The sequence below is a fragment of the Topomyia yanbarensis genome, chromosome 2, assembly GCF_030247195.1.
Source record: "Topomyia yanbarensis strain Yona2022 chromosome 2, ASM3024719v1, whole genome shotgun sequence".
Classification (NCBI taxonomy): domain Eukaryota; kingdom Metazoa; phylum Arthropoda; class Insecta; order Diptera; family Culicidae; genus Topomyia; species Topomyia yanbarensis.
The window spans coordinates 433,283,779-433,304,249 of record NC_080671.1 but is presented as its reverse complement, the minus strand read 5'-3'; the positions used below and the strand labels follow the sequence as shown (position 1 = coordinate 433,304,249).

Here is a 20,471-nt window from a genome sequence, read left to right as displayed (position 1 = left end):
CGAACAGTACCACGACTGAACTGTGGCGTGCAGTAAATACTCTGCGTGGTAACCGGCTGCGAAGCACCGTAGTACTTAACCGAACGGATTACACTACGGACAACCCCGAAGAAGTAGCGGAAGAACTAGCAAATCACTACAGCGAAAGATCGGCGACTTCGAGCTATTCTCCAGCCTTTCAGGCGACGAAGACACGAGCCGAACGGCAGCGCGTAAATCACTCGCCCGATAGCGACGACGGGTATAACGCTGACCTCAGAAATGGGGTCTCAGACCTAGTATGGTTTACTGGTTATACTCTACAATAGACCTTTCTTGTCAAAAAATTTTATATACTGAAATGCTTCATTTTCCAATTCCAAATCGATACTGCCTTTAGTCGCGGTGATTTGGTGCCTCTAACTATTGAAAAAATCAAAAATACTTCGAAATGCTCATTTGACCCCACATTCTCATAAGCTATCTTGCCTCATTTCCCCACATTTATACACCATTTGAATGAATTCCCAGTGGGGAATATAAAATGAAGCAACGAGGATGCCAGCTTAACTGTTATATCAGTAAATCTGCAGATTTTTCATATAAGTTGCAGAATGTTTGCAGAATGTTAATATTTCGCAGCATAAAGCCTATAACAGAAAATATCAACTAATTTTCGATGATTTTAAATATCATTACATAATTTTTCTGTTTCAAATATCTTGCAGACTTTGACGATTATGTGCAGACTTTTTAAACTTCGACCGTATAGTATTGTATAAATTTTCCTGGCATCCCTGGCTGTTTTGAACTAAATGAACTCTGTAATTTGTTTTGAATACTTTACGCTGACGTCACAAATGAACTGAGTGTTCATTTTTGACAGTTCGCTTGTACTGTTTACATGGACTTAGAAAAATTCTTTACGATTTTCTTCGAGGGAATCTAGTCGTCCACAAATTTTTCTAAGTCCATGTAAACAGTACAAGCGAACTGTCAAGAAAAGTGAGGTTAACCGTGCCAGTAAAGAACCTATTTGTTTATATCAATAGAGCATTGCGTGCAAATGGATAACCTCGTTCTTTGACAGTTCTGAGAGCTTCTTTATATGAACTAAAAACATAGTTTGAATCGCTTGTAAATGTCAACACTTTGTAAACAAGCTAGCTGAACTGTTATTTTGTCCTTCGATGTCGTCATCGTGGAACGTTTCATTGTGCAGATCCGGGAAACAGATATGCAAATTAGAGAAAACTATATTATATTAATTAAATTCTTCAAGCTTTGAAGAAAAGTTGTTCTGCTTTTGAAGTGAGATTAGTTGTAGTTACAACATATCTGGGTAAGTAGAAAACTCTATCGACATATTAAATTTCTCATCGAATGATTTCCACCCACTGCAGACTAAGGCATCAACTCGATCCCTTTTCAATGATCATATATTTGATGGTACAGGATCAGCAAGAAGCAGTACAATTATTTAAGTAGAGCTCCGGGACGTGATGTGACTTATTACGGCTATCATCAGGTACTTGTGCTTTCGATGTGCACACTGAAAGACAGCAACAGCCCATACAAGAAAACCTTAGGATAGTCGATTTAAGTTATAACGTTCAAAGAAATTCCGGTACAACATAGAAAAAGTGAATTAGATTGCCTGATTCCAACCAAAGATTTGGTACAAATGGATGGATTCGTACATGAATACGAGTATGTTCGAGATCTGAACACGGAGAATTTTTAGTGTCAGTAGGATTTCATCCTTTCCCCTCGAATTTGTCGTGTACCCTGGAATAAACTGCGCAGTGCACCGAAACTGAACTGAACGTCAAATGTTGTACAGAAGGATCAGGCGAGGTAAATTGAATTGTCACTTCCGATTGATTGGAAGTTTAGGTTGCACATGGGATGAAAATAAATAATATAACATCTGGTTTGATTGATTATATCGTAACACGACCAAAGCGGGTTTGGAGGACGATCCTATGCGGGTCTGTTGTTTTGGGAACTGAGATCGCCGATGCGTTAACTATTCCGACTACAAATCTCTTGAGTTGTGATATCAAGGAGATTCTGCTGTTCATGAGATCAACATCGAAGTGCAGTTAATCATACATATCTCATGGAATTTTGGATTGAAATAATCATCTGTTACCAAGACCGTCTACGTTATCGATTATCGATCGATTTTTTTTTTCAGTAAACAGTTCTGGAAGAAAGGTGAAATATGGATAAAGGCCGCTAGTACCAAGTACGTATAGTAACAGCAAATGAAAAATATATTTGTATTTGGTTATAGTGTTATGCACCCTCAAATTTCTTCTGTAATAAACTACTATAAACTTGTCGAGCAGTTTTTCAATAAGCCTTATTGTCAGCCCGGTTCATATGTCGTCTGCCGGTTATGAGCATAAAAAAAAACAACTTACTAGTAACTTGCTGCGAGTTCTACTTTAATCATTCTGAATAGTTTGATAAATCGATTCTTCGATCGTATAAAAGTTGACCTAGTCAGACCGATGTGGTGTCTTCGACCGAACACCTGTAGTTCCTCGCTTGGGCTTAACATGGGTTCCACTAGAAACACGTGAGTGGCTTCGATGAAATTAAGTCTTTTGGAACCGACATTCAACTGAAGTAACATACAGGTGCTCTCGTTGTTATAGCCTTTGAACTCTGACACATTTTTGGAACTTGATTGATTGGATGTGATTGCAAGTTCTTGTAGGTCCCATGCCAACATCATCAGAATTGGATCCCAGTAAGACAAAATTTTGAGAATTACCCCGCACGTTGATCTGTTCTGAGCTGTCGGATTAGGAACAAGTAATATATGCAGAAAGGTGTGAAGGGGTTTTCACGATGTTTTTGATTTAAAAAAAATAACTCACTCGGCATCCCGCTGTCAGTGAAGTCAGGTCACGCAGCTGACCTTGTGTCCCTGATGCGCACAATGCGTATAATCTCCGGAGCACAAACGATACAAAAGTGGTACCCGCACTGCAGCATTGCGTACTTCGACGAAGCATTTCGATCCGACATATCGGGCAGAAATTTTCAATGCTGCACTGCTGCAGGTACTTTAGTGTACATTTTAGCCGAATGAATTTCTGTTGCGGATTTGTCTTCAGCATCTGCATATCCTCAAAGGTATCATCTATCTTTCAGTGCATCACTTGCATGATAGTCTCGTGGGTGTTTTTCCAGATCCTCCACGGTCATCACCTGCAACCGGGGACAGCATATGTTCAACTCTCCATAGATTGTAGCCGTGTAGTTGAGTTCAACCCAGTATTTGGAGTGGCGATAATCGCAAATCAGTGTCATGTATATAGGGAATCCCATAGAACACAGGACTGACTTGTGATTATGGGCAGTGGAGTACTCTTTGAACTCAGCTTCAATGTTATCGAATGTTTTTTGAAAATGAAGGTTTGCACAAAAGCAATCGATTACCTCGAAAGCTTTTTTTTAAAAGGCACGCTATTTTTTTAACCTTCACCAACCAAATGGTAACCGAATAATATAACCCTCACACGATATGAATTTCTTCTGCCATGTATTCTGATTTTGTACCTCGTTCAGTTTAAGTAGAAAGTGTTTTACAGTGTCATGATCGATACGATAGATCACATTTCACAAAAGCCCATCAAATTTGTTGTCCAGATGATTCTAAATTTGCCGTACTATTCCGATCCTGGCATCAATTTCCTTCAACGTTCTGGATGGTGCTCAAGTAGGTATCTACGTACTTCCACTCCAGTTTGGCACATTGCTCCACGAAATCGACTATCTCTTCCACAGTAGTCTTAACACCAATTTCCTTCCTCAGATTTACATCAAGCAAATTCCAGAGAGCAATCTGTACAAGTTTATCGGTACTTCTCATGCCCGGTTAATTCTTCACCCAGCGCTGCATCGATTTCTAGATCTTGATGGCCTAATCACAACTACTGCCCTCCCATTAATGCTAGATACAACGGAGCGTTGTTGGTGATAAAATATGAATAACGTCTTGTTAGTAAGTTGTAGTAAGTAAAGCATTCTTTGAGTGCTCCATGCGATAGCAAAATGTTTGCAAGTCTAACCTCCGTCAGCGTAGAAATTTCCACCAGGTCCAGAACGGCGGTTTAGGCGTTTACAATATAAACCAACTCATTGCCGTAGCCAGTGGAAGTGGGTAATGATGCGTCTACTCCCGCCAGATGTGGCAGTTGTTGTACGGCACATAGTCCAAGAAAGATTTAATATGTACATAATAATACTTTTCTTGATCGGTATCCTAATGACGGTAATACGATACACAGCATATTCCGTGATCGACCGAAATTAATATTAAAAAGCCAAATTTGACAGCGAAATGTTCATTAAGTTTGTTTACAGTTCCGTTGCTATTCACCACTTCATTTACAGTGTTGCCAAAAAATAATCAAAAATAAGCAAAGCAGTGCTGCCAAAACTGATATTTCAGGTCTCACCATTCTTGATTTGGTGAAAATAATATTCAACATTCTTGCATTTCACAATTTTCAAAAAATCGTGTAAAATCCAGGAATGGTAAAGAAAAGCTCATTTCAGCGTAAATATTCTTAGAAATGCGAAATCTGTCGATCTAAAATATAAAAAATAGGGGTTAGGTCCGACAAGAAAGGTCTATTGTCAAACCAAGAATAACATCGGCCTCGCTAGTCAACTCAAAAAAAGCTAAGTAAACTTCAAAGGCTTGCTTGTGGAGCGATAACCGGTGCCATGCGAAGTACTCCATCGAAGGCACTAGGTGCAATGCTGCACCTCCTTCCGCTTCATCAAGCGATAAAATTAGAAGCAGTAAAAAGCGCATTGAAAATAACTCGTCATAAACAGTTATTATCTGGAGACTTAACGGTTCTGAAAGATTTCCCTATAAATAACCTTGTCATTACAAACGAAGATTGGCTACAGGTAATGCCGAACTTTGAAACTCCCTACAAAATTAATGAGTCTGAACAGTCAACCTGGGAACAAGGTGGCCCTATTCTCCGTCCAGGCTCAGTTATTTTTCTACACAGATGGGTCTAAAATGAACCATTTGACGGGATCTGGTGTTACAGGACCAGGAATAAACACTAGTATTCCCATGGGATACTGGCCGACAGTTTTTCAAGTAGAAATATATGCCATTCTAGAATGTACCTATGTATGCCTGAAGAGAAGGTACCGGTATGCAAGTATCTGCATTTTCTCAGACAGTCAAGCAGCACTAAATGCCCTAAGGGCTCCTACATGTCGCTCAAAACTAGTATGGGAGTGCATCCTTGCACTCCGACAATTGGGTCATTAAGCTATATATAGTTTTCCATTCCATTCGATAAATTTTAGGTCCAATGTACATAATATAACATTATTTAAAAAAATTTTCGTTGTAATACGTAAAACACAGAGAACAGACATCCATGATCGAACAAAAATATTTAAAAAACGTGTATAAACATTTGAATTAAAATACGATAAACACTAGCGCCGCCACACCAACCTATCCCAACTATCCGTCAAATCGATTCCGGAACCGGTTCGAAATCCTGGATGGATTCAGTATGGAATCTTGCTCAAAGAAAACAACCGATTCCGACTCTATCGGTTGATGCATTTGAGCTGAAATTCATGCTGGAAGTCCGAACCGGTTCCGGACTAGTCTGACTGGGTAGAGGAATAACCGCTGTCTATTATGTCGAACTCAGCCACAAAAAAACATGACGACAGTAGCGCACCTGGTTTGGATATCCCAACTACCTTCGAAACCGTTAGAGATTTTACAAAGTTGAATGCTGAAGATGGACGTCTGTTCTCTGTGACTCTAATTTCCTTGTTCCCCAACGCAACTCGTATACGTTGGACGTGTCATTGAGGAACACCCTTGAAAGTCCAATGGAATAAACGTTTAATCGAATATCGAAGTTTTCACGCCGGAGACCCGTTGCCGAATCATGAAACGGCACAAAAATATTGCTAAAAGTAAGAGTGTTCCGCTCTTAGCAAAAAACAACCAACGCCAACTATTAGGTTGAAAGTAAAACTTTTAAATTAATCAAGAATAATAATCAAAGTAAAAGTTTTCCTTTTAAGCAAATGAAGAATAGTACTCAAAATAAAAGTTTTATTTTTAATCTAAATACTATACGTTGGTTGTTTTTTGCTAAGTTGCGTTGCGTTGCGTTGCGTTGCGTTGTGACGATGATTTTGGCGGATTGCACACTGACTTCATCATGTTTGACTGCTGATTATCTAATAAGAGTTGCTTAGGAAGTGGTAAGTAGGAATTCATACCAATCCGACCCATATTAAAACCTCAACAGCATGATAGCCATCATTGCCGGCCGCCCCCATCTCCATCGTTCACGGGGAAGGATAAAGGATAAGGTAGACAGGAAGTGTTGATGCTCCACCTACTTAACGGAAGGACGACGATTCATCAGACTCTTCCATAGGTGTCGCGGAGTTGGTGGTTTGGAAGGGTATCAGGTCTAGGATTCGCTCCAAGCAAACGATGCGACCTGTAAAGCATATTTTATTAGGTAGTTGTTTAGTTAGTCTTCGAGTGCACGATCACTCGAAAAAGAGATGATCTTGTTTAGTTTTTGGTTATTTTTAAACTCTGGGCAGCCGGCTACCGAGAGTATACTATGTTCCCTAAACAAAAACAATTTGAACTCCACACAGCCGATCGTGGGAGTATTGCCTGGAAAAGCTAATCTTATCTGCGTAATGGGCCGGATCACTATTTATTGCAACAGTATTTGGACAGAACTCGCTACTTCTTCTCTACGATATATTTATTGGCTTGAAAACTACCAAGTGACAGCATATTATACTGGCAAAAATAGCGCGAGATGTTATAAATCAAGGAAAGTATTTCTTATTTTCCATATCGGATTGTTTGTGGAATACAAGTATACGAGCGATAATACCGAACACTGAAGGGAAATATAAAGGATTGTTAATCTGATGCACGGGCTTGTTAGCAATAACGGAGCTTTAAATTAGGTTCATAAAAACAGACGCGGCGAATTTTCAATACGTATTGAGCCGTGTTCATAGATACTAGTCAGATTAGTCGTATTGGGGCTAATTTCCGATCAACTATTCATTTTTACGGCAATGTTTTCTCGACTAGATCTGTTCGCACCCTCTCATTCTGTTCGCACCCTCTCATTCTGCGGTCTAAGGACCAAATGTCATCAATAGACTTAGAATCGCGTGGAGGCATGAGATAGGAAACTTGTAAGAATTTTGCTATCCCACCGTTTGACTACCAGAATGGATGGGAGAACAGTAATACTAGCAAATACCGACTACCATAAGAGCGGTGCAAATTTGAACGAGTGACGTAGAGTACTGCACTGAAAAAAGGACCAGGAGTGCGATTTTACGAAGTTTTAGCTTCCGATGGCCCTACATTTTCTGACAAAGTGAAGTTCTTGAATGTTGAGATTTTTATTACTGTTTAGAAAAGCAAAAGTATCATAAAGCTAGTGTCAGGCCTTCATGAGACCTCAAGAAGTCACTTTTGGAGGTATTCGTAAATGTAGATTTGTCGGTAGACGGTTCCAAATATAATAGAAAAATACCTAATTTAACACAACTACAGATCACTTGCAACATAAAAAGCTTTTTGTGAAATTCGACAGCTCCATCTTAGGCCAATTCAATAAATTTCCTGCATGAAAGTTTCCATTTTTTAAAAACGGTTTTTAAGCCAAAGCTTTGGAAGTTAAACCTTGGCGTGGAAGTGCCGGTATATTAATATATTCTGTTACTTAGTGTAGAATTAGATTTCGTCATTTACGGCTAATATACAACCGCCAGAAGAAACTTAAAACGTTGGTACACAATCAAGAAAGGCGAATCAGAAAAGGTATATGTCAGTGATTCACTAAATACAGACTGGAAAGAGGGTAATATGGAAAACCTTAAGGTCCGCCCAGATTAAGTCTTCGGTACGGAACAAAACCTCGGCCTAGGAACTCCTAGCATGTTGTTAGTCGCCTCTTACGACATGGGAGCAGTTCCCAGAGGTTCTATTCTTGGTTGAAATAGTGCAAAAAGATTTCAGCCCGCCGGACACCACACGGCTTTATACGTTGGTTATTTTTTGCTAAGAGTGAAAAACTCTTATTTTTACCAACATTTTTTTCTGTGTGCACCGTTACTTTAAAAAAGTGGTTGATGGCGCAAATAATCCAAAAATCGTTATGGTAAATGGTTTCCGTAAATGTGGAATCCTACCGTGGAATACTGGTGCGGTAAACTATGTAATGCTTCTACAAGAGCAAAATAAGTCTGGCGGTGAAACCAATGTGATTTTTCGTAGAATATTAGTCATCCTCCCAAGTGCGTCAAATAAGGCGCACCAGAAAAAGAAAAACGGGTCAAGTTAGGGACCCTAAGTGTTTCGCAAAAAACTTTACATAACATTTTGAAATTCTTGTAAACTTCAATTTCAAGTATTTTTCTCGCATTTTATATTGTTTGATCTATTGCTATGTGAAATATTTATGGAATTGAATGAAATTTCAATTTTTTAATCGTATTTGAAGTCGAAGTTGTGTTAACCGCGTCAAGTATGGTGCTTCCACGGTATGTTGTGTGAACTGTTTGGATTTTGTGTCTAACTGACGCTAATTTAGTGCCAGTTTGTATTTCTCGTCCAACTGACAACAAGTTGGTGTCAGTTACTGCGGAGTAGAGTTCGAAACGCAAAAATCCAATGCGAGTCTATTAGTCTATGTTTCACGCAATCCCCTTGTGAGTGAGTTTACGTGGCGCGATGTCTGAATCGATCGCTCAGGTCGTCATATTCGAATATCTCGGGGTCTGATTCGACTCCAGTCGTCCAGCCGGAAAATGAAACGGAATTCTGGCTGGTTCTAGTTACTATTCCAATTTTAGTGAAACAGTAGATTCTTGCTAGAGACTTGAAGATGTTACAATATCTGAAACAGTGAGGTCGACAAAGGTTCAATTTTTTTCTATAAAATAACTCCTTTGCATGTCCATTTCATCAAAACGAAAATTCGGTGCCGCTGTTTGCGTATTGCCTCTAGTTGCTAGAATTTTGAGAGGCTTCTTGACCAATTCTCAAACCTGCCCTGTTAATTCTATACTACATGGCTCAAAGCAGCAATACGTTTTGTTCAAACTCAATGAAGCTACTTCACTGGGTTCACCATTAAATAATTTAAATTTTCTTATATTCAGCATGCCCTTGGGATCACAATCTCTATTATAAAAGCATTAATGTTATAAAAAAGCACAACATGAAATATTAGGGATTCACGAACCTGTGATATTTCCAGAAAGCTCCATTGACTTAAGTTTGAAAGGTTGTTTATTCGTCAGCCTTATACAACCCAGCCCGCAAACTTTTGAAAGTTTACAGATGAAGAAAATGTTGAATGCACATGATAAATGTTAATGTTATTCAACGAGAACATGGAGTAACTTAATGAACATGACGGGATGTAATCTCCTGAGCGCTGTTGGTTCACACCAAACCCGAACCGAAAGTCAATTTACGCCAACAGTTTGGTTCGTGTGGAGAAGGCTATGTATGCCACAATTGCTACCACACCAGTGGCCAGGATTTCCGAGTTGATCCACGGTCCCTTGTAGGCACCGGGGAAATTGACCACCACGTTGGTCAGAGGTTTAACCGACTGAACATCTTCTCCGGCACGTTGTGCTTTGCGCACTGCTGCGAAGGATTCCTCATCGAACAGCCGGATCGTGTATTTACCGCTGCTGGCCTTCTTGATTTCTTCGCTCCAACTGACCTGTAAGCAATAAAAAAAACATTTGTAAGTCCAAAATCGAATTATTTTACCATAATATATCCTATTATTTATTCATCAACCTGACATGACAAACCAACAGGGTACCGTAAATGCTAAAATTACAAACTTTCAATAACTAACCTGGTATTTGTTGTCGCCAACCCGAACCACCGGGGCCAACTTTCCACCAACTTCGGCAAACAGCGGAAGTTTCTCAGCTCCGGCATTGGAACATTTCAGCGTAAATTCCGTGACAAAGGCAATCTGGCTTACGATGGTTGCATCCGAGGTAGAGAAAAAGTTCGATTTTACCTCCGGATTGCTGCAGGAACTGGCACGGCATACGGAAGCGGACAACGCAGCCAGAGCGAAGATGAGTAGAGCTTTCGCGTTCATTGTGATTTTAACTGATATTTTGTGAATTTAACGGGAACTTGAGTGTGCAAAACTACCAACTGCTATGCCAAGTGCTAATGATTCTGTGTTCGAGTTGGACAGCCGACAGCCACGTAGCGGTGACAGATCGCATCGATGACAGCAGCCACTCGCGTGAAGTTTGCTGCGGTTTGGCTGTCAACATGCAGCCACAGTTGATTTGGTCAGCGTGGGGTAGGAATGTGCATTTATTACATTTGTTCTATAGTATCCAGTTGCAGTTAAAAATCGAAATATTGATTTTGCGTCTTTCGTTTTTTTCCTATTTGCAGAGTGGGCAACTAATGCGCATCTTGTGTACATGTTAGAGAATCAACTTGCTTATAATCTACACCAGTTGCGCATTAGTTGCGCGCGCTGAAAATAGAAAAGAAATCGAAAGGCGTAACTATTTCGATTTTCAACTGCAATCAGAATATAATAATTGCTGTGCTCTTCACCGTAGATTAGCACGCGACCAAATATCCATTCAAATTAGCGAAAGAATTGAAAATAAACCCTGTTAGCACAGACTAGCAGACATAGTACTCGAAAACAATGCTGCGCCCGCTTTAACGGCCATTTTAAATATATTAGTAGTTGGGACAGTATCTGCATTTGCAACTATGGCGCCACTGACTTATGAACAATCACATAGGGGATAGACCACTAGTGGAAAATTATTCCCAAGCCTGAAGGGTAACCCACCAGCAAATGAGTGTTTGGGCCCGTAAATAAAAGGTAAAACTAGTGTTCTGGGAAAATTACAATACTTATTTAACATAATATAACTAGAAAAGCTTTATCAAGACAGCATTATGAAGTCTACAGACTATAGAGATTGAACATGTTTAGAGAATTAACAAAAAAAATACGATCAAGGTATTGAAACACGTTTTACCCCGTATTGTGAGGAGTTTCACGTATCTCCCTAACATATATTTTCCATGAGTTTTTAAGTTAATATATTTTCGCTTATATATTTTGAATTAATTAAAATGCTAAAAATCTTACATTGGTAACTATATGTGTTAGAAGCACTTTGATAATTTTCTTTAAATATTCAAACACCACTATGAATTTACAATTATTCTCCTTTGTGAACTGCAACACTAGTAAACGTCCATTCCGGCGCACAGACAGGCGCAATTTAAACCCATTGTTTTCTTATCTCGCGCTCGCAATTCCAACCAGCGCTTCTGGTTCGGTACGAACATCTCCGGTGGCAGTGGGGCTTTCTCATCTCCTCCGGCATCTGCATCGTGAAAAATCAATCAATCCACAAACTCCTAATTCCTCCAACGAACCATCAATAACCTACCTTCACCCCTGCGCATTTCGTTTCCACTGGGCAGAATCGAAATCGTCTCGTCCGGTTTACGTAGCAGCAACTTTCCGACACCTTCGCACATTCGCAGAACTTCGTGCTTCGAAAGTACCGCCTTCAGTTTGTCATCCAAAGCCTTGCAGTGCAGAATCCACTCGGCAACTCCGTCGAAGTCTTTCAGCAGATTCAACGCACCGCTGCTGCTGAACTTTGTTTTCTTCATATAGATGTGATCCAACCAGGCTTCGCAGATGATCTTCAACGTGAGCTTCAGAATTTCCAGATCCTTTGTTGCCTCAATTACTGGGAAGTAAACCTGGTTGAAGAAGTATGCTACGTATTCGTTAGCTGCATTCTGCACTATATCTGTCTGCCAATGACGAAAGTGCGGAAAGCAGAGAGTTAACGAAGCCAAGCTGGTCGTTCTGCAAACAGCCGCCAGCACATCGATACACTCCGCGCAGGCCAGCTTCAGTTTCTTTATGTTTTCCTTGATTTCGGACACCAATTTGGCTCGCAGAGCGACGCAAACTTGAACCTGCACTTCTAGCGCGTCAGGAGAGACCAATTCAGGAACACGAAGATACTGCAGCTGCTCCAAGCAAATTCCAATATCGTTGTGAACTACCTTGAAGAACATCATCATGTTCCAGTCGGTACAAAGTGATCGTGCTTTATTTGAAGCCCAAATGCGCATCGAATGGATCGAGTGATCGAGTCGATGCAGAACTGGAATCTGTTCCACCAATGGCAGCTCATTTGGGATAGTTCCAATGTCACATGTATTGGATATCAACACCAATTGATACAGAAGCTCACTCCAAACTTTCCCACAGATAGTGCCTTCAACCTGAGAAAATGTTCCCAATGAAACGGAAGAATTTATTTGCACAGCAACTTACAATCATATTGGGATTGTAGAACTCTGACTCCTCGAAGGGATGATCCACCGGTAAACTAGAGGCAACCACCGACAGACGAAACTGCCGATCCCAGATCGTACTCGTAACGTGTATCGTCAACGTTTCCCCCAAACCCTTCAGCATGGAGAGTATTGGCTCGGGAGCTTCGTCCGGGGTTACCAGGAGTAGCCAGTCTCGCAGGTACTTGGCGCAGGCAGCTGGCCTACATGCGAGCGGCGAATTGCTCCACCAGAGTACTACGTGCTCGAGCGTTCCACCAACCTGCGTCCAAAGACCCCGCGTGCCTCGATTCACCCACTTGATAAGCTCCGTTTTGCTTAGTTCCTTGTCGAAGGCAGACGGGCAAAGCTTGATCACCTTCATCAACATGTTGGCGATGAAGATCTCCTCGTCGGTTATCAGATTTTCTAGTAGGTCGATTCCTTCCGGTTCGTTGACCAAGTAGTTGATCGTGTTGTACGCTACCGCTTCGGCGGCCATTTCGTCGAAGAAGTTGATGGCAGGATCCTGAAAAGACATTGATTTAGCTCCCTACTTACCTACCCGCGCAAGCATCCCACGTTATGTTCGGATTCATCCAGGGCCCTGGCCTCCGGTTTAGCTATCGGAGTTATCTTAACCGGCTTCGCAGATGCCGACACGTGCATATCACCGCTCGCGATGAGATTGACGCTATTTTTCCGCCTAGAACTAAAATCTTCCTGGAAAAGTTCATGTGTCTTGGTAATGCCTTCGTTGAAGTTCGCTGTTAGTGTTCGCAATATCTCCACACTCGAAGTGTCCGATTCGTCATCCTCAAGAGTTGTTGTGGTTGCTCCCTTACAGGACACAAGCAGGCAGTTGATAAGCGTGGCACAACACTGCTCCGAACGTTGTTTAGTGACAATCTACCAAAAGGAAGGAAACTAAATCAAATTACAAATCAGTAGAAAACTTCACCAACCTGAAGAATCGTTCCGATGTCCACCTTCTTCGGCGCAATCATCACAGCCGGGAACGAATTGCTACAAATTTGAGCTCCAGCTTGGGTTCGCGCCTTGGTTGTTTTCAGCGCCAGCGCAACGCTTTCGTTGTGCAGCGTCGATAGCAGCATCGCACCGTCGATCACCGCCTCCGAACTGTACGTCAGCCCAAGCATCAGCTTCACCATTTTGTTGATAATGAAAGTCAGCTGAAAGTGGCGCTTCCGAAGATTCTGCCTGATCAGATGCGCCTTGCGATCCAGCAGAATTTTGAAGAAACTCCGTTCGACGTTTTTGTCCGCCGACGAAGCGGTCATCCGAATCAGCCGGAACTGAATGTGGGCCGACAGTTCGAACCCCTGGCGGCTTTGTTGTAGCAACCGTTCGAATTCCTGCAATGGGTGAGCCATAGTCAGTAGCCATTATTTTTGTGAATGAAATTTACAACCACGTGGCCTCTATGTTTGGCGATTCTGCGCTTTCGTGTGACAACACGTAAACAAACTACCGCAACTATTGGCAACCGGTCGACGACGATGGTTTTGGGCGCAATGCGAGACTTTATTGAACTCGCAATTGCTGCTTCCTATATGATAAGCCATAAAGTTCGATATCAAGGGCGACAAAAGGAAATTGTTAGGCAATAATTGATATACGATGCTCGCGGAGAAGGTCGGCGTAACCGTTTGACATAAATGTTAAGGTTTGAACTTCACAGCCGATTTCGAAGGGCAGCGCGTGATTGTTTAGTGCTGTGGGAGGGAACTCGAATTTTAAGGAAATATTTTTTACAATCTAACGTCGCTCGAATTACTTGTCAATGCTAGTGTCGTTGCAGGAGACATGAAAAATGATTCAATACAATAGATAATAGATAGTTCTTCACAATACAATATGAGTTACAATATTTGCGTTTCGACTTCGTCTCATCAGAATCCGACACAAACTTAGTGACAGGACTCCAAAAAAACGGAGACGCAATGTATGTCCCTGAGTAAACTCCTATTCAAGTGTGATGTCCCACTTGTCTAACGATTTGCTCAGGAACACAAATTGCCTCTCCGTTTTTTGGAGCTAGCGTTGCTTCGGTGTTTAGTTTAGTCACTAAGTTAGTATTGGATTCTGATGTGACTAAAAAAAAGTTAGTTAAAAGTTTTGTGCCCTTCACGCGCAAAGATGGGTCTAAACAATTTTCTCCTTAAATTAAAATTAAGTTTTATTATTTGTGTTTCAAATTCATCTCGTCAGTAACTAGCACCATCTGGGTGTCTAGTTAGACGATGTATCTAAACTAGTACCCAAATTAGCACAAGTTAGACACAAAAAAATTCCAAAAAGTTCAAACGACACATGTGAAAGTTCAAAGCAACTGACTTGTCCCAAGTCCCGGGAAGCAAGCACAGAGGCTCAGGTTTGCTGACGAGAAAGCGAAAACGAACTCTTTTCTTTTGGCCCGGGAGCCAAACGCCTTGCATTATGCAATATTAATTCCCATAAGGAGAAATTTTCTCCTTAATGCAGAAAAAATACAAAAATTGTTCTCCACTTAGGAGAAATACAACATAGTGCTAACGAGAAATGCAATGTTTTAAATATAAAATAATCATGAAGAAACTATTACCACAGAGTAACAGACATAACACTTGAAAGCAACGTTTCGCCCACTTTAACGGTCATTTCTCGACAAACATATGATTACGGCCTAAAAGCCAACTGTCAAAATCCACTTAGAATGGAAATTCCGGACAAACCGTTACACGCCAATCACAGATGTTGGTAATAAACGAAAGAGAAAAGTTTTCTCTTTCATAAACTGTTGTGAACTGTGTTCGACTAATAACGGTTTGTCTGGAATTTCCATTCAAAGTGGATTTTGACAGTTGGCTTTTAGGCCGTAATCATATGTTTGTCGAGATTTTAAATATATTTTTAGTTGGAACTGTGGCACATTAGCAATTATGGCGCCACTGACATATGAACAAGCATTTGGGGGATAGACCACTAGTGAAAAAATGTTCTGAAGCCTGATGAATAATTGGCGGATCGATATTTTTAGGAGGAATTTCTTCATAGTGCTATGTCTGTTAGTCTGTGATATTACTGGCAAAGTTGTACTAACAAGTTGTTTTTAAATTCCATATTCTTTTCCTTGCAAAAATGAAATTTTTCATGGAATATTATTCTAAATGTCATTTCAAATCAAAATGTTCTTTTACAAAAAACTTCAAAAATGGTGCGAAATTACGCCCGTAGCACAAATTATTCCTTCACCAACGATGGGGCCGCTACTATTGGCTCGAATCAAAACTCGTCGAAATGTCAATTGACGATAGGTTCATTCTGAGTGCATAAAAGGAGAGTGACGACACTGCCAAAATTGGAACAATTATTATTTGTCAGTGTCATTCTAAACGAGTCAAATTCATGTATTTTGATAGGTCGTTTGTTCGTTTGGAATATCACTGACAGATAATCATGACAGTTGTCTTCACTATCCTTACATACACTCTGGGTTCATCCGGAGTGTTCATTTTTGTTTACATTTTGCTAGCGTTGCCAATTTTATTTTGGCAATGTGGCTATGCCACATCGCTTTTGCGCGTGCTGTCCGACTTTGCTACTACTCAATCGGACTTAAACTAGGGATAGCCCCTATGTTTGAGTAAGCCAGGCAAACGAGTAGATCACAGGTTCACTTGCTTCAGACGGCGGGTTGGCGACCACCTCCCCTGGCGGAACCTCAGAGACTTTGCGCCGCTTCGGTTCATACACATTTAGAAAAAATGAAAATTACAATTGACGTAAACAACATTGCAATGTTTTTTGGTGTCTAATAATGGAATTTTACATGTTTTGACATGTGAAATAAAATACTGTGTCTCTTTTGATGCAGAAATCTGTTGAATGGAGATGGAAAATTGTTAAAAAGCGCATTTTTACATGTTCTTGAATGTAAATTCAAGTGAATTATGACGCTCCTTTTATGTACATCTTGCGAGATGTAAATATTTTTAAGTGTGTAGTGCATCGAATTGGTACCCCTTACACAGTAAACTGGATGTACCTAGAGAATTGGTACTAGCGCTGTACCCAAATAGAAGGTACGATTTACCCACTAATAGGTGCAAATCTCTATAATATTTATTCTTTTTCATGTACAAGGTATTTATAATTGATTCGTAATCACCTAGTTTAGGTAGAGTGAATATACCCACTTCTAAGTTCGTGCACTTTTCTGGATGCCTAAGTAAATAGTACCTAAATTCCACAAAACTGCACATACTCACCAGTAGGTAACTTGAAACCACCTAAAATTAGGTAATTGGTAATCAAATCTGAGCGGATATTACCTAGAAATAGGTAAATATTATAGGGATTGGAACCTATTACCAGGTAATTTGTACCCCTTTTTTGGGTACTACGCCACTACCAATTTTCTAGGTATATCCAGTTTACCGTGTAAACAGAGGTTCCTGAAGAGTATCGGATGGTTATCGGAACCCAGTAAAGTTCAGCCGGAAATTAGCCGGAACTCTGGCTGGTTCTAATTAGTATTCCGGCTCCAGTCACACAACGAATTTTAACTAGAATCGGGTTTGTAACTGGATCCGGAATTCGAATTAGAACCAGCCAGCATTCCGGCTGGCTTAAATGGGAAGCTTCCTTAAAATTTAATCTGGGAAATAAGAATTTTCTGACAACGCTCCAGCACCCCGTTGAACTCTAATGATTTCGCCACCAGGGCACAAGTTTGACGCTACAGAATGAACTTTGTTTACTTTCGACAAGTTTTGATTCGAGCCAACAACATCCAGCCGTTTTACTTCCCTTCCAAGGGCACTTGTGACCAGAGAATTTTTTTCACCTCCGAAAAATCTCAACGACCTCGACTGGGATTTAAACCCAGACTAACTGGGGTGAGTGGAGTTCACACTTACAACTCAACCACCGGCACCGTGGATGTTGTTGAATCGAATCAAAACTCGTTAAATATAAACAAAGTACATTCTGTAGCGTCCAACTGGTGCCCAAGTGGTGAAATCGTTATAAATGTACCCATGACTTTGTTAAGTTAGGATTTGTGCCCTTTACCTAAGAGAAGAGACGACAACAGGCTTCTTGCTCTTCTTAATTTTCCCGACTAGGCCCGGCAGTAAATCTAAAGACAACAAGCGTTCATCGTTGCCAGATTCCTTTTGTATGCTTTTCGCAATTTCTGAAAATAAGGAAAATAATTGTACCACGAAAATCGCTCCTCAACCAACAATTTACAATGCATAAGCTGCATTTAAAAAATTAATTTAATTTTTATTTGTGTCTCTCTTAACAGTAGACGTAACTATATCGTCATTCAGGACTTTTATTCAATTTGCATGAAATGTTGATGTGTATGAAAAGTAGCCAGAATAGATTCAGCAGCACTGTTTTCCATCCCGTTGATAAATATAATAAACGCTCATGATTGGCAAAACGACCAATCAGTAGCTGGTTCAATATTGAGGTTAGGACTGGATCAAATTGGCTACGCGATTGTCTTCTCTTCTCTTAGCCCTTTACGTACAAAGAGTGGTTTTACCAAAAATTTTCGCACTAAGGAGAAATGTTGCTGTTTACCCAATTTTTCTCATTAGGGGGAAATATATCATAGAAATCGTTATAGGTCAACGAGGAGTTGGAACTGGGGCCAAAAATTATGACATTAAAAATGTCTTATTGCAATATCTGTTACTGGGTGTCATCCTAAAATCTAAAATGTCACACTTTTGCAACACTATTTTGAACGCTAATAACTCTATTTTTGATGGACCGTCTTTTTAACACCAAACAACAACTCACATTAAATTTTATCGTTTTGGAAACAACTCACATTAAATTTTATCGTTTTGATGATTTTATAATAATACACTATTGAAAAATCCGTGAAAATGAACAAATCTCGGAAACGTGAAAACTTCACACATTAGTCATCCTATTTCGGGCAGAGCCGTCAATAGATAGCACCCTTGTGACTGTATCAAATACCAAAATGAGTAGACGGACATAGCGTAGTTGATAAATCGATTGCCTTGTGTATTCAGCTCACCTGGGTTCGATTCCCTACCCCACACATAGGGTTAGAGATTTTTCCAAAAGAGATTTCTCTAACCTAAAAAGAGGCGATTGACCCTAAAATTAAAACCTCTATAATCGAAAAAAAATCCCAAACGAGTATCTATAGAAGTGTTGTGTACCCGTTTTATATCATTTGTTGCTAGCTTTTCGAACGAGCAACATCTGGGTTACATTGCCGAAAGGTGCGATAAGCGGGAGACGAATTTTCGGCATTGTTGGTATAAACTCGCACTACCGAATGAACAATTTTCGGGTGCCAGTACTAGATTAAATTATTAATTATCTACGATTCCAAGCTAAATGACGAAATTTGGTGCACGTAGGGTTACTGCTCCCTAATTCATCTTAGCACCTCTATTCATCCCACCCATTTGAACACATTAGTTAGAGCAGTATCTGCTATCTCTATTCAACGCATTAGCTCAAATGGTGAGATGAATAAGGGTACGTTATATTCAACTTTTCGCTTCGCTTAAACGTGAGCATTTTACATTTCCAGGCAAAAATTTTAACTGTACTGCTTCTTAGAAACGAAGCAAAGATGATGATACCTATCTAAGTGCAATCCTGTCACTGTAAGTCGAGTTATCAACGAAGTAGTGTAACATCCTGACTAATGAGATGAATAAGGGCTCGTCTACCCTATTTGATTTTTGAATCGCATATTTTCGTTCAACTGAAAGCCCTTTTAAGGGCTATAACAAACAAAGAATAAATTTGAATATTTCCTATCATTGATAGCGATAATCTATGTAACTCCGCAGTTTGTATTCGTACCTTGTCTCTCAAACGGATAACGGCAATCTGAAATTTGCAAATCTGTCGCCGCCACTAAGTGTGCGATTACTCACTGCTGCGAATCCTTCTATCCCAGGCCGGTCTAGCTTAACGAGGTGTCTTTCCTGAAAGAGCCGAAAGTGATCGACAACACACTAGACAGGAAAGCAACTTTTGTCCCACACTTCCGGCAGGTAAAGTTGGATTGCGAACGATTTGTTCTTGCCATCCCAAAAACAACATAAAAAGCCCAATCAACGTGTCGTTTGAGCCAACATATTCTGATTCCCCGAAGTCAAGTTTTATTTTAACCGTGTTGGTTTTCTTGATAATAGAAAATTTATGGATAAGTTCAATACATACTGAAAGGTTTTCAAATGATATAAAACTATCACTCGTAGTAGCAGATATCGCAAAATCGATATATTTTTGTAGCAGTACGGGTCACTGTACCACCCAGCGATGCTCTCCTTCCATACTTACATAGTAGTCCGGCAGGTCCAGATTTATATCCGTCGCAAACTTTTTCCCCAAAACGCGAAACTCGCGCTCCAAAGTTCGGGTTTGATCGAACAGTTTGACCACCTCGTGGTGCTGCCTCGGTAGCCATTTTGACGTGTTCATTTTGTGTTTTTGATTTATTTTTCAGCAAATTAACCTTCCTAATCTCAACCAATTGCACCATACCGCTGCTTCTATACCATAGTTAAAATCGATTAGCAAACACTACCGTTGGGAAGGGGTTCCCAGAGGAAAGTAATAACTTGTCGAAAGCAGGTCACTTTCACTTTTTCACCACCGCCACCACGACTGACACGGGGACCATTGTTCCAATCCATCCTTACCAATTCGAACCAGTCGTAAGACTGAAGCGACTTCGTGTCTGCCATGTAAGACATCGCGGGAACAGAACCCGACCTAACCTTGAACGGTTACCAACGCTTCACACACAGTAGCGCAATAGGGCACGTAGGTATTGATTTATGCAGTTCTCGGTTTCCATGGGTACCAGCGTAGTCGGCATTGCTCCGAGGACAGGGTGAACCCACCTCCGCCGTCAACGCCGACAGCTGCAGGATCGTGGCCAACAGGCCGGGTTGCCGGAAGTGAGTGACGGTAGGATATTTTGACACACTTACCAAGGTTCGCGCATGTTCGGTACAAGCAG

General features: G+C 40.6%; 2 protein-coding genes and 1 long non-coding RNA gene across 4 annotated transcripts; 1 reads left to right on the top strand and 2 right to left on the bottom strand.

Annotated features, from left to right (window-relative positions):
* Nucleotides 1–817: 817 nt before the first annotated feature.
* LOC131685502 (uncharacterized) lies at nucleotides 818–2,326 on the top strand. Of its 2 annotated transcripts, XR_009304824.1 has the most exons (3): nucleotides 818–1,002; nucleotides 1,202–1,321; nucleotides 1,383–2,326. It is a non-coding gene; the product is annotated as an uncharacterized LOC131685502 (long non-coding RNA). The 2 variants fall into 2 exon arrangements; XR_009304823.1 differs by lacking the exon at nucleotides 818–1,002 and having other exon boundaries at nucleotides 1,009–1,321.
* Nucleotides 2,327–9,325: 6,999 nt separating this feature from the next.
* Nucleotides 9,326–10,319, bottom strand: LOC131685501 (translocon-associated protein subunit delta). Its single transcript, XM_058969266.1, has 2 exons — nucleotides 9,930–10,319; nucleotides 9,326–9,788 (listed from the first exon to the last, which is right to left on the bottom strand). The coding sequence occupies exons 1-2, from the start codon at nucleotides 10,182–10,184 to the stop codon at nucleotides 9,528–9,530; spliced, it is 516 nt and encodes a 171-aa protein (XP_058825249.1). The 5' UTR covers nucleotides 10,185–10,319; the 3' UTR covers nucleotides 9,326–9,527.
* Nucleotides 10,320–11,109: 790 nt separating this feature from the next.
* On the bottom strand, nucleotides 11,110–20,215 carry LOC131685499 (uncharacterized). Its single transcript, XM_058969263.1, has 6 exons — nucleotides 19,787–20,215; nucleotides 13,396–13,806; nucleotides 13,013–13,339; nucleotides 12,432–12,959; nucleotides 11,524–12,379; nucleotides 11,110–11,457 (listed from the first exon to the last, which is right to left on the bottom strand). Exons 1-6 carry the CDS (start codon nucleotides 19,925–19,927, stop codon nucleotides 11,315–11,317), a joined length of 2,406 nt encoding a protein of 801 aa, XP_058825246.1. The 5' UTR covers nucleotides 19,928–20,215; the 3' UTR covers nucleotides 11,110–11,314.
* Nucleotides 20,216–20,471: the final 256 nt, after the last annotated feature.

Bases quoted from the DNA above. Each gene is read 5' to 3' on its own strand.
- LOC131685501 (XM_058969266.1), bottom strand. From the start codon at position 10,184: ATGAACGCGAAAGCTCTACTCATCTTCGCTCTGGCTGCGTTGTCCGCT. The intron at 9,789-9,929 runs GTTAGTTATTGA...TATTGCTTACAG, and splicing joins TTGGCGACAACAAATACCAG to GTCAGTTGGAGCGAAGAAAT.
- LOC131685499 (XM_058969263.1), bottom strand. From the start codon at position 19,927: ATGAACACGTCAAAATGGCTACCGAGGCAGCACCACGAGGTGGTCAAA. The intron at 13,340-13,395 runs GTTGGTGAAGTT...TCCTTTTGGTAG, and splicing joins ACATCGGAACGATTCTTCAG to ATTGTCACTAAACAACGTTC. The intron at 12,380-12,431 runs GTAAGTTGCTGT...ACATTTTCTCAG, and splicing joins TCTACAATCCCAATATGATT to GTTGAAGGCACTATCTGTGG.